At 55.7% G+C, this 13,314-nt stretch overlaps 1 protein-coding gene across 3 annotated transcripts in view; it reads left to right on the top strand.

Annotated features, from left to right (window-relative positions):
* The window catches only part of MYT1 (myelin transcription factor 1), a 62,807-nt gene that overhangs the window by 17,646 nt on the left and 31,847 nt on the right, over nucleotides 1–13,314 (top strand). For all 3 annotated transcript variants that reach the window (XM_043883686.1, XM_043883687.1, XM_043883685.1), the window contains exons 2-4: nucleotides 917–1,017; nucleotides 7,918–7,972; nucleotides 8,967–8,997. In XM_043883686.1, the coding sequence (XP_043739621.1) occupies nucleotides 7,918–7,972; nucleotides 8,967–8,997 (86 nt within the window). In that variant the 5' untranslated portion in view covers nucleotides 917–1,017. The remainder of the gene's footprint in view (nucleotides 1–916; nucleotides 1,018–7,917; nucleotides 7,973–8,966; nucleotides 8,998–13,314) is intronic.

Raw genomic sequence — 13,314 nt, 5'->3', positions numbered from 1 at the left:
CACACACAGCAGGTGGTTTAGCCCATTCCTCTGAAGGTGATGCATTAGACTGTTCGACAACCCATCTGCTTCCCTCTGTTTGTGCTACTGGAGTCACAGAAGGCCCTTTAATAGATGGAGGCATTTCCAGACAAGAGGACACTGTGACTGAAGCCACAGGGCTGCCCGGGACAGGACCAGTGAAGTTAGAGGAAAATAGTGTTCGGGAATGCACGTCGAAAACATGAGGAGAAGAAAGATGAGGGGTGTGACAGCACAATGCCTGACCTGCCTTCAGCAGAACCAAACTCACCTCCAAAGAGAGGAAAAACGCAGGAACATTCATTTCCTGTTTTTATTGTTGGTTACTTCGTGACCTTCCTTTGAAAGCTGCTGTTGTAGAAAGCTGGTTGTCATGGAAACAGGGAGTGCCGTGCGGGGAATAGGTACACAATGCATTTCTTTGTCCGGTCCAGATGATGCCTTTAGCCTCTGCTTTGACGTGTGAATTTATGTGAGGAATTAAATATTAACTGGAGGTACTGCCCTGGAGAGAGGCAGACACAGAAGGAGAGGAAAGATGCCAGCCACCTGGGCAAAGTGGAGGCAAAGCTTTGGGTCTCACCTGACTGGCACTAGCCCCCTGTTCGGAGTGGCCGTGTTAGAGGAAATCTGCCCCCACTCCCCGACATGTCCCATAAAACAGTGCCACAGCCAGGGTGATGGTTCTGGGTGTGGGCACTAGAAGCCTCTGAGGAGTGTCCCAAACAGAGAGTGATTTTCCCCAAAGAGCTCCTGTCTTTTGTCCCTGAAACAGCCAAGGGGCCCTGACCTTGGGTGTCTTTGTGGTACAAGTGCTGTGTACAAGAGTGGCCCAAGTTTCTCTATTTCTTCCCTTGAGCTGGTGTTCATTAGGTTTTCTTTTTCTGACTCTCAGAAAATGAGTTCCGGGGTGAGCTTCTGAGTCAGAGGTGGACACACGGAGACAAGGCTGACAACTGTAGGACCCCAAAACTCTTCCTGGGCGGACGCGGCAAGGTAAGGCACTCGGAGGGCAGCCCCTGGGTCTTGGCTAGAGTCCTTCTAACTCCTCGACGTGGAGTGTGGAGGCGACTTTTGGTCTAGTTGTTATCAGTCCAGCTTAGGTGAAGCATAAGTGGGGGCTACGACCATCGATGATCTGGGCACTTTGACAATAAAGGAAGAAAAGTGACTCCGAGTAGGCTAAAACTAAAATGTGACGGCAGGTCCCTCTGCCAAGTCTCTGCCCTGAGGCCCCATCACATGCGGCTCCTGAGGCACACTAGTCCCTGCTCTCTGTTCTCCCTGGGCAGCCTTCACCGCAGGAACTCCTGAGGTCTGTGGGCTTGGTTTACTGCCATCTTCCCAAGTGGGGCCTGTGGTGCCCTGCTCACACCTGCCTGGATCTGTCTGGTGGAGGTGGCCTGGAGTCTCCACCTCCCAGCGGTGCTCCAAGCCCAAATATCACACACTTTTACAGCTGCACCAAGCCTGTAATTCTGGATGTCCTTGCTCCCCATGATGTGCTCTGGCAAAGCTAGGGCCAGGCTCATGTGACCCTCAGAGATGGAAGTGGGGTGACAACAGGCTTGGTGGGCATCCCTTCCCAGATCTCAGATTCCGACCTCTCGTATACTCTGACATGAACATGCTCTCTATCAAGGATCCAAGCCATGACCCAGAGCATGGCCACCAAGAAGTGGCAGCCCAGAGTACAGACAGGCAGGGCTGTGAAGTTTGAAGTGGCAACCTCTTTTGAGGGTGCGTGTATTTTTCTCTTAAAGCCCAACACTTTCCTTCTGAATCTGGGGCCTGGAATTACAGGGATGGGTCTGTCCTCGCATTGCCTCAGGCTCCTCCACTCACACTTCTATCCCTGTGTGACCATCAGTGCTTTGCTGAGCCATGTTTGAGTCTGGTGCAAAAGGAAAAGCCAGGAATGCCGGCCCAGTCTTTATTTAAATCTTTGTTCTTTTGTTCCTCATGGAATATTTGCATTGATTTAAATGTTCTAAAATGCTGCATTAAGTTGTTATCTAACTTGATCACTTAGTTTTGCTTTCCCCTCAAGTTTGCATCTGACTGAATGCGGCACTCGCCTCACCCATCCAGCCCCAAGCATTCAGAGATCATGTGGCCGCGACGCCCCTTGATTTGAGACCAGGGGCTCTGGGTGCTTTGTCTCCACAGTGGCTGGTGCTGTGGATGTGATGGGTAGGAAGGCTGCACTTGCCTATGGCTCAGGCATGACAAGTTGGGAGGGTGTGGGACCTGCTGGGAAAAAACTCAATGGCCGTGCTCAGCTTCTCCCCAGGGCCAGCATTTCACAGCTGCTCCATTATGGTCATTTCCTCTAGTTTGGGCAGATAAGGCCCTAGTTACTGCTCTGAGCAGAGAAGCTAAGACCAAGAGTGGGCCAGAGAAGGAGGGACTGTGCGGCTGGCGCCAGGGGCACTGTCTGACTGAGGAGGTGGAGAAGGGGTGGGAACACAAGAGGTCAGAACACACACAACAGAGGACTGGCCTGAGAAGGAAGTGGGGAGCTGGGGAGCTAGTGTCTGGAGAAGTCCTGTGTGGGAGGCAGTCCCAACTGCCTGGACTCTGAGTTCAGCACCAGGCATGTGGACAGCTCATAGGTGGATGTGGAAGCAGCTGATAGAATTATATTGTGTGCTTGTGAAAGTGCTGGGCATTGGGCTTTTTTTTTTTTTAATTTAAGGAGAAAAGGGTAAGTATTGGTTAACCTCCTCTTGACCTTCAAGAAAGAAGTATTTAGGCCCCAGATTATGGGTGTTCAGTGGGTGGCTAGAGATATGCAACCCAGGAGCATAGTGAATGTATGGGTGCTCAGCAGAGCCTCCTTACTGTCTCCCCTAGTAGACACTCCTGACAGGGGAAGGGGTAGCACTGGGTGTGCCCTCTGACCCGCCTCGTTGGATGTGGCTAGATTGCTACCCCTCAGAAGTTGGCAATTCCATTTATGCTGAAGTTTTAAACAGATGGGTCCAGACAAGGCTGCTTTATCAGGATGTCTATAACATAGCTATAATTTTAATGTAGGGGTTACAGTGAGCCATGAGCTCATGCTTAGAGATGTCAGGAGAGTCCCTCCCAAGATGGGTATTAAATAATTCTCCTTGGGGTATCCTTTCTACAACCCAAGGAGAGGGCTGGTCTATGCAGCTGCTTATGGATTGAACAATGGGTGGAGTGTCAGAGAATTTCAGACACACACTGGGATGTTCCCAAGGGAGGGACACCGTTAGGAACCAGAGGTGCTGTGGCGGTTGTCAGGAGGTACAGAGGTGTGCCTGTGTGGTTTAGCCTCAGCTGACAGAGAATGGAGAGCAGGATGTGTACTGAAGGCTAGGTCCCTGAGATAGTGGGACTTCTTGAAGCAGAATGCAGCTCTTGGGGCTGCCTGGGCTGGGGGCTGGGGAAGGATCCTGCTAGAAGGCTTGGTGGGGAGAGGGAGCAAGGGACATACTTGACAGCTGCTCTTAAGTCCTTAGGGGAGCGTCTCCCCAGATGTGGGAATGTGGATATGCCCAGTATTCTGCCCCCAGGCTATGCAACGGTGATGTGCCTGCTGGAGGCGCTCTTGGCTGTGCACACAGGACCAGATCGGGTCCTCCTCTGCCCCCTCATTCCCCCACGCCCCTTGGTTTCCTTCGGTTAGGTATCTCTACCCTCCTTCTTGTATGTCATCCCTTCCTTCTAGGCATGTTGCTTGGTCTCGGGAGTCAGCAGACTTCCTTGTTTGGATCTTCCCAGAGGAAAAACGACTCTGTCACTCAAATAATCTTGTATGTTTAAAAAGTTGTCCCAAGTTCATTCTAAGTCCCCAGCTTTGCAGGCTTTTGGATGTGTTCTAAGTAAAATGGAACGTGGCCTATTTCTTCCAGCCCAGGGCCAGCGTGGGTCCTCTGTGGTCTCAGGGGCCTGGTCTCTCCTGTGACTCAGGGCTCTGGTTTCTGCTCTGATGGTCTTGGCCACCTTCCCCAGCTCCAGGATCTCAGTAGATGTTTCCGATTGTCCCCATTTGTCTGTCTGTCTACCTGTTAGTCTGACCTTACATAATACACCCTGAGCGGTGAATGAGGTCTCTATAGGGAGATACTGACCTCAAAAACATGAACCAGTGAACTTATTTCAGATGGAGATGAGCAGGCACAGAGGGGGAGTGAGAGAGGGGGTGTGAAGAGGGAGGATGCAGGCCTGACCCCCAAGAGGTGCTGGCCACACAGGGGTGCACCTTCTCTGTGGGTCAGAAGTACTCGCTTCCTGAGGCCTCCCTCCCTGAAATGTCCTCAGGTCTTCGCTGATCCATGGGGCCTCCCCACCCCTGCCCGGGCTCATGGCTAAGCAGCTCCTTCCTCTTGACATCCCCCCTTCCCTGGAGTGAGACACCTGCTGCCTCAGGCCCCATAGCTGGTGCTGTTCAGGCCAGGAGCCCCTGCAGGGACGGGAGAGGCAGGTGATGTCCAGGGCCACACAGGGCCAGGCTCCAGCATGGAGTCTGTTGTTCAGCCCTTAGCTGTGTGCAGACGGGCAGGGACATGGTTCAGGGTGGAAAGATGGGAAGCTCTTCAGTTGTCAAGGCCTGGGAAGAACCAGGAAGAAAAGAAAGTGAAAGATAGGTAGACAGTCAAAGAGAGACAGAGAGACAGACTGTGGGATGGGGGAGGCACCCCTCTAGAAACCATCGCCAGGTCCCTGAACTAGGCAGGCTGTGGGCAGAAAAGGTGAAGTTCAGTACAAAGCCCGCTGGGCCTGACTGGATGTTCCTGGGGGAGAGCCCACGCTGTCCTGTGTATTCCTGGAGTCCTCACAATCACAGCCCAAGAAGCGGCTGGTTTAAGGTCACTCAGCATGACCTTGGACCCAGAGTGTGTAAACGTCCAGCTCGGGGAACTCAGGTTTGGCAAGGGTGCCGTGAGACAGGTCTGAAAGGGGCTGGTCATGTGAGAGCTATTTACATTTAAGAAGAGCTTACATGCTTTACTAAAAAATACAAAGCAAGGGACTTCCCTGGTGGTCCAGTGGTTAAGACTTCAGGCTTCTGCTGCAGAGGGTGCAGGTTTGATCCCCACTTGGGGAACTAAGATCCCAGGTGTCATGTGGCACAGCCAAAAAAAATAAAAACAGGAAAACAAACAAACCGAACAAAGCATCGCCACTCTCTTGAGTGAGACCATCTCGGGACACAATAAGGCAGGTTCAGAGGAAGGACAAAGAAACTGTTTTTGCTGGTCAAGAGATGTGGCCAGGGAGTGCTAGTGTTTGTAGGTTGTTCTTCTGTAGTTTTCCTACTGAAGCCAGCATGACTGAAATATTAACCAGAGCAAAGAGTTTGGGGAGTGCAGGGCAGCTGTGGACAGGCAGCTGGTGGCACACAGCGCAGACCTGTCCTTGAGAGGCCTCTGGCCCCTTGTGGGGGTCGTCGAGGCTGCTTGGCCGGGACAGGGGCCTTTCACCCTCCAGGCAGGAGGCCACTCAGCTACGTAAGGGCTTTTCAGAAACAGGCATGGTTGGTTTGTGCTTGGAACAAGGGAAGAATTTTCAAAAATAAATCAGTGAAAAATTAGGAAGTGTTTCATTGTCTTAGCCTGTCTTCCCACGGTGGCAGAGGTGGTGCAGCCAGCAGGCCGAGCAGTGCTGCCCACCGACACGTGGGTGCACGGGTGCTGCGGGCCAGAGGACATGGAGAGCCGCCCTTGGAGGAGGAAAGCTGGGTAAGTCCAGTGGAGCCAGTCAAACAGTTCAGAAATCGAGGCGCGTCGATGTGGCTTCCGGTTCTTACAGCTGATGCTCATGTTGAAAGGCTAACCCTAGTTCTTCCTCCCTTAGTTCAGTTTTTTTTCTCCTTTTTACATCAAAACTCCGTGCACTGAGGAGAACTTCTCACTTATTGACCATTTGATGCAGATAAATTGCAAATGGAAAGGTGCTCGGCAGAATGAATGGTACAGCTGTCAGCTCGTCGACGTGAGCTCCCAGTGTGAGAGCAGCCCGCACGCATCCTGCAGCTCTCTCCATTCTGCGCTCTTTGAATAATTTATCTGCAGGAAATCCAAATTGCCAAGGCCCGCTTTAGCCCAGCAGAATGCTTGCCAATTTCCTTGGGAAAACTGACAAAAAAAGAGGTGTAGATTGCATTTCGGCTGAGAGTGGCTGGGCAATCAGAGCTCGGCCCCTTTGTGCCGCTGCATCGGAAGCCACTGCGCCGGGCTCGCGCAGATGACATTTGAAGGCTCATAAATGTAATGAAGTCCCTTTGACACCTGCTCCTCTCTTCACTTTAAATGTGAGCCATTGGTCCATGGGGAACCTCTGCTTTAAAAATAGAAATTATAGTAATTGTCTTCCGTGCTGTCGGGAGGCTGTAAATGCATGGCTCTTAGCTCTACTGCTTGCAGTCGACGGCTGCAAGGATTACCCCAGGTTGTGATTTTTCGTCCTTAACAAATCTCGTGTATGCTCATGCTGCTCAGGGGCAGGGGGGCTCCCTTTGCAAGTTCCAACTTATGAACTGGGGGGTCCATGGGAAGGGTGGGACCGTAGATGCTGGACCTATGCTTGTTTCTGGGGGACAAAGCCCCTCTCTGCTGCTCCTTTCTGGGCATCTGGCTTTGCTCTGATGGTCATGCAGTGGCAGGAGGGTGGGGGCGGCTTCCTCCCCTTCCTGGCCACAGGGCACACCTGCTGGGTAAAGGCCCCTCCTACCTCCTGCCCAGACCCAGGCTGAGGATTCTCTGTGATGACCTGTGCCCCTGGGGGCATCCCTCCCCTTCCAGGGTTCTGCCTCCACTGCCTGAAGGACAGTGTGGGCAGCATTCCCATGGAAGTGGGTCTTGGGCAGAGAATGGGGGGTGGGAGCTCTGATGGGCTTGGGCAGATGGTTGGGTGACATGAGGGTCTGGATTGTGTGGGGCACCCACCCCCCTCTGTGGCTCCACTCACTCTTTCCTGGGGGAATTGGCTTCTCTGGGAGGGTGACCTGCAGGTCAGGTCCAGATGACCCCTCAGCCTGAACTCCTACCCCAGCCTGGCTCTCACCCCTGACTCCTTCCCACCCCCAGAGCCTGCACCGTGGCACGTGGCTGATCAAACTCAGATGAGCTGTGAGTCCAGGAGATGTGCAGGGTCTCTAAGAGTCAGCATTAAACAAAAATCCCAGTCATAATTTTTTCTATTGATACTGTTGAAATGATAATGTTTTGGATAGATTGGTCTAAGTAAGATTTAAAATCAATTCCACCCATTTCTTTTTATGCTTTTAAGGTGGCTTTTAGGAAAGTTTAAATGATGTGGGTGACTGACACTCTATTCCACTGGGCAGTGTTGCCTGAAAACCCCTGGCTGTGGGGAGCACCCCATCTCATGTATGAGTGGCCAGGTCCCCAAACTCAGACTGTGTCCCCGGGATCTCCCTGGATGGTACCCAGTAGAGAGTGGAGCCGTCCACTCGAAGCTTCGTGGAGTTCCGCTCAGGTCCCAGGCGCCCGTTTCTAACAAGACAGCCCTTGTGTGCCAGGATCAACAACTGTGGGTGAAAGCCGGGCTCTCAGCACGGTGGGATCAGAGTCTGTGGCGGGCACTGTCACCAGGAGACCGTGAGTTATGACGTCGTGAAAGTAACAAAGGTTTAGTGGGTGAGGCTTCCTCCTCGGATGTGAGCCTGGGGGCAGGAGATGGGGGACATGCTCGGGCCCGCGGTCTCCTCCCAGAAGCACCATGCCTCACCTGCTGCTCCTGGTTCTCAGGTCGTTCCTGCCCTGTGAGCCGTTCCTTGTCTCCTGGGTCAGATTCACAGGCACCAGTGACGCTGGAGCCAGAAGATGGCATAGGCCACACTGCAGACACAGGGGTGGTTCTGCTGGGCCCTGTTAACAGCGCAGTTGTTTTTACTTGCAGATGAGCTTAGAAAATGATGAAAAGAGAGCTCGTACAAGATCCAAGGCCCTCCGAGGTGAGTGCTGCCCTCCCCTCCCAGCTGACTCTGGCCAAGAGTCCCGGGTCCTGAAGTTATAAATGCCACTCCCAGCAGCTGTCCTCAGGAGAATAGAGTCCTGGAGCAGTGCCTCGGCTCTGGGATGGGCCTCCCCTGCTCTGGGCACCTGGGGCTCCAGGTACCTGGTGGTTTCAGGCCTCCTCAGCCTTGGGCTGCCCGAGAGGGTTACCAGGGAGGCTTTTGGCCCAGAGGCACCTGCTGGGGTGGAAATGAGGAGCAGACCCAGCTCTCCAGAGGGGAAGCAAAGCTGTGTTAGACCTTCTCTGTTTGGAAAGGAAAGGCCGCCAGCCTTGCATCACCAGTCTCTCTGTTCCCGGGATATTAGTCTTGGTGCTGGAGCGGGTGGGGATGTCATTGGTGGAACTGGCAGTGGGGTGGGGAGAGGGGCAGAGGCCCTTCTTGCTCTGCAGGGATCGAGCCCTGACCCCTTGGCCAGCCTCACCTCCCCAACACCACAGGGTACATGCTGCTCCTGTGTATGGGTGGCTCTCAAGGAGGGGCCGGGCACCCTTGTGCCTGCTTCTTATGTCTGCCGATCAGACTCTTGAAGTTTTTGCCCCAGTGGCCCATCCCTGAGGGACCAGTTGCTTGGGCCACCTTCTCTTCTTTGTCCTGCTTTATCTGCTGTGGCGTTTCTGACCAGAAACTGACTTCTTCATGCAATTAGAGAAAGAGATCCTGTCCTGCCCGGACGGCCCACAGAGTCTGTCTTGTGTGGGGCCTCTGTCTGAGTCTGTAAATCCAGGAGATCCCAGGGAGGGTCTGGCAGGAGCACCGGCTTGGGGGACCGTGGATTCACTAGACCCCAGGGGACATTCCAGGAGGCCAGGGAACGTGCGGTTTCGGTTTCAGGGGAATTGCCTCCATGCTTCACCCCACTTGTGCTGTAGGACAATGTGCCTTTTCCATTCTACCTGCACACAAGTTCCCTGTTTCTCTTTCTCTCACGTAGCTCCCCTGGAGCCCACAGGAGCCGACCTCAGGTAAGATGTGGTGCTCACCAGTGACCCTCTTTGTCCTGAATGGCCTGCGGGGCACTTGGAATTGACCAGCTGCCCCTCAGCCCCCTGCTTTCTTCCCTCCTGGCCTGTGTCCAGTGTCCTCACTCTGCCCCGTCCTCTTGCCCTGCGTGCTGGTGCCACCATGCAGCCAGCCTTGCGCAGGCATATAGCGGTGCTCACAGCTGGTCCCGGGACCTCCTGTCCCCGTGGTCCTCAGCCAGCAACAAGGTGCTGTCTTAGTGGCTCCTTGACCAGAGACGGGGTCCAGCTGTCCCACGCCCGAGGCTTCCACTGGACCAAGAGCAGCAGTGGCCTGTGTGTCGGCCGAGCCCTGTGACTTTCCAGATCCCAGGCCGGTCTCACGGGGCACATCCTGAGCAGGAGGGAGGACAGACGCTCAGGGCTTTGCTGGTTGAAGCAGGAGGGGCCGGCCCTCTTCGCTGGAGGCAGACTTCCCTGTCTTGCTGTCATCTGTCCTGGGCTTGGCCAAAGGCTTTGTGTGTGAGGCGTGGGGAGGGGCTTGGGGAGGCCAGAGAGACCACCCCCTGCCCCGCCCCCTGCAGTATCTGCCACCCAGCACTACCCACTTGACCTTTGGACCAGAGGTTCTGTGGATCTAGGCTCTTCCTTGGGTCTCCCCGCCAGCCCTGGGCTGTTTCGCCCAAACAGAGCTCCAGCAAACAGTGTCCAGTAAGTGACCAATAATACCAGCCTCCCACATCCCCTCCCTTTTCTGAAGAGAGGTCATGCCGACACATCTGGGTCAGAGCACTAGAGAAAGAAGGCAGGGCCCCAGTGTACCTGGTCCAATTTTATAAATATCCCCGGAGCTGGGGCCAGACTTCAACTTGTGACTGAGGTAATCTGCCCAAGGCCACTTGGAGGGATGGAGGGCCTCCGAGTGCTCCCTCCTGCCCCTGGGGCTGCTCTGCCCGTGCGGTGGGGTCAGGCGTGACACCCACACCCTGAAGGCAGGTCTGTGGGCTTCCAGACTGGTGGCTGGAGATAGACAGAGCTTTCTAGACACTGAAGGAGGGGCTGCTCTTCTGTGGGGCTGCTGCCCCTGCCTGGAGTAACTCTCTCCATGGAGCGGTACGGGCCCACGTCCATATTCTCAGGGGTGAAGGCTCTCACTGGACAGTGCACACAGCTGGGGCTGGCCCCTCTTATTCTTAACCAGGCGGTAGTCAAGTGGTTGGCCTTTGCCAGTCAGGAAAATGAGGACCCTAGACATGCCAGCATGTCTCTAGCCTCTGAGGCTGTATCGTGGAGGCGGGAGGGCAGAGGGCCTGGGAGGGGTGCTCAGAGCCCCGCGGGTGGCAGGCGCTGCAGTGGCTGCACCTGCTGTCTGAGCTCAGGGACTCTCATGGAAGTATTGGCTGGGGGTGGTGTGGCCCCACGTGTGAAGTGGGGAAACTGAGGCTCAGAGTACGACAGTTCGTGCAGTCAGAAGAGTTGAATCACACACCCTCCTACACGAAGACTGGTTGTGGTCGCATGGCTGGAGGGTGGGGTGGGTGGGGACAGAAGCCAAGCCAGGCCCCTGGGAGCTGCCTGGAGGGTTGGGACCTGTGGGTGAGCCCCTGGAGGGACCCTGTGTGGTGCTCAGAGGAGCACAGGCTGGAGAGCAGGTCTCCCGGAGGATGCGCTGCTCCCCTGGGGCCATGTGACGTTTGTCTGAGGACCTCCTGGGGACAGCAAGGGGGAGGAGGCTGTACATAGGACTTGAGCTTCAGTAACAGCAGTTACTTTTGGCAACAGATACAGTAAGGGAGGAAGTTGGAAAGGCAAACCCCAAGGGCTAGGTTTCTCTTGAAACTTTGAAGCCAGAGTGACCCCAAAACAGATTTGTTTTGAAATCTGTGTACATAACCAGTGTAAGGGATCGTGTGACCATCCAGGTTTTACCCACCTTTGTTGATCTTGTGGTCTCACCCTGTTTACTTGGTAAGGGTGAGACCCGTGTGCAGCCTGATGGGGAAACTGGGGAGAAATGTTCTAGCGACAATGTTCTCAGCCATCCTTCCCGTCTCGAAGAATCGACGCTCAGAGGAAAATGGCTCCTCTGTGCTAAGGAGCCATACGTGGTCCACCTGGCACGTGCCTCTCAGGCCTGAGCAATGCACTGAGGTTGGGTGTTCAGCCCGTGGGCAGGGACAAGGTGCCGCAAGCCGGACTCCTCCTCTGGGCACACCAGGTCCTGTGGTGGGACAAGCAGATGAGCCCCCATTCTGGCAGAGCCTTTGTGGTGGGGCCTTCGTGGCGGGTGCTGGCCCAGGGAGAATGACCCGTGGAGCAGACTCGCCCCTGGGACGGCAGAGGAATCACCTAATGGGAGGACGGGTCACGGGGAAGCTGTCCCCATGGAACTCACTCTGTGGACGAGGGACTTGAACCTGTGGACCCAGAGCCTGTGGGGCTCCCTCCCCCCCAACAGTGGCCCCTTCCTCCGCTCAAGCAGAGACCCCGGGAGCAGCTTGCTCTTGCATCGTGGTTGCTAGGACAGAAGCCAGGACAGATCAGGACTCTCGGCTTCCCCCTCAGTAGCCCGTCAGCTCTTGTTCTGACTTGAGGCGAGTCCCTGAGAGAAGACGAGAGGTCTGTTGGCCTTTCCCTTTGTGCCAGTGGAGAACTAGCAGACCCTGTCCCTTGTCTCCATGGGCTCATCTGCTGTCCCACAGCTGAGGGAGGCGGGATAGGAGGGAAGGAAGTGGGTGGGCCCCTCTCGGAGCACCCTTGGGGTGTCTCCCCCCTCCATGAGAGACGCCTGTCTGTCCTGCCTATGCCCTGGTTCCCAGCCCACCTGTCCTCACCTGAGGGCCTTCTCCTTGAGCCACCAGCCAGCTCCCACTAAGGGGACAGACAGGAGTAGGGAGCCCTCTACCTGCCTCCAGGGGGCCGGAGGGAATCCAGTCCCTTAAAGGGCTCCTGCTGGGATGGGTGCCTCTGCCTTGGCCTGAGACCTACTGTTTATGCTCAGAGCCCCCTGGGCCGTTGCCTGACCCCACTCAGGGCTAACTGAGGTCAGGCCCTCCGGGAGTGCCTCTGCCACACTTGGAGCCAGATTGGGAAGTCGGGGGAGGGCTCAGCAGGGTCCCCCATGCTGGGGGGCTAGGCCTCAGAGGCCTGGACCAGAGCTGGTGCTGTACCCCGCCCTCTGGCCCCAAGCACATGGAGGGCACCCTACAAGCACAGGGTGCCCACAGGGTGACCTGCTGGCACCGCACCCTGGGGCCCTGACTGGACTCACGTCACTTTCCATGGGTGCTGTCTTGGCTGCCACATAGGGAGGGCTTTCTTCCGCTTCCTCTCCCAGAGTGCCCCTTGGCGGCTCAGCACACGTGGGCACACGCCTGGCCTGCTGCCCTGGGAGGAGCTGGCCCTCGGGGCTGGAAGCCAGGCGCCTCTGAACTGGGGGGCGGAGGTGTGGCTTTGAGCAGGTGATGTGTTTGGGGGTAGTGCCAGTACCACAGCAGCTGGCACCTAATTGCCTGATTAACTCTGACTAATCGACTAATTGGGACCTCAGCTTCAAATCCTCAATAACAAGGAGCTTTTGTGGAGTCTTAACGCTAGTACTTGAGAAAGTAGCAGCAAGTGTGGGGCATGGATTTCAGAATGAGAGGCCGTGGGCGGCAGAAGTCCTCTGGGTCTGGAAAGGAATTGCACAGGAAAGTCCACACGCTCCCCTCCCCCCTCCCCTTTCCTCTTCCTCTCCACCCTGTCTCCTTTCATCTCTCCTTTTAAATGCCAGGAGATGAGCCTCAGTGGCGCCATCATGGGGGGCTGCAGGGTGCGTCCCCTGCAGAGACCCTGGCTCCCCCCAAGGCTGCCACTGAGCTGGGGGACAGGGCTCTGCTTGCACAGACTGTTCTGTTTCTCGCTGGTCCATCAGCCAGGGTGGCCTGCCAGTCGGTGGGGCCCCATGGTCCTCTGTAGTCACGTGGGTGATCAATCAGTGTCTGGACAGAGGCCACAGTGGTGAACTCTTCTGGGCCCCAGGAGCCCACAGGTGTCAGTATCCACACAACTTTCCTTCCTTGGCTCCGGGAGAGCCTGATCAGAGGTGGGGGCTCAGACCTGGTGATGACAAGCTTGTCTGTCCTTGGATGGGGGGCACCTTGGAGCGACCCCTCCCAGGAGGAGCTGGGTCTCCCCCTCCTCCCACCACGGCCTCTCCATCTCGCCAGCATTCATCCGCTGCTCCACAACACAGGTGATGTCAGCTTCTTGATGTCCTGGTTCCTTGCACATGCCCCCTAGCCCACAGGACGCTGGCCTTGAGCGCCTCACAGTCCT

Source organism: Cervus elaphus, chromosome 23 (genome assembly GCF_910594005.1).
Source record: "Cervus elaphus chromosome 23, mCerEla1.1, whole genome shotgun sequence".
NCBI classification, from domain to species: domain Eukaryota; kingdom Metazoa; phylum Chordata; class Mammalia; order Artiodactyla; family Cervidae; genus Cervus; species Cervus elaphus.
Note: the sequence above shows the minus strand (reverse complement) of the source record. Positions and strands in the feature narration are given on the sequence as shown.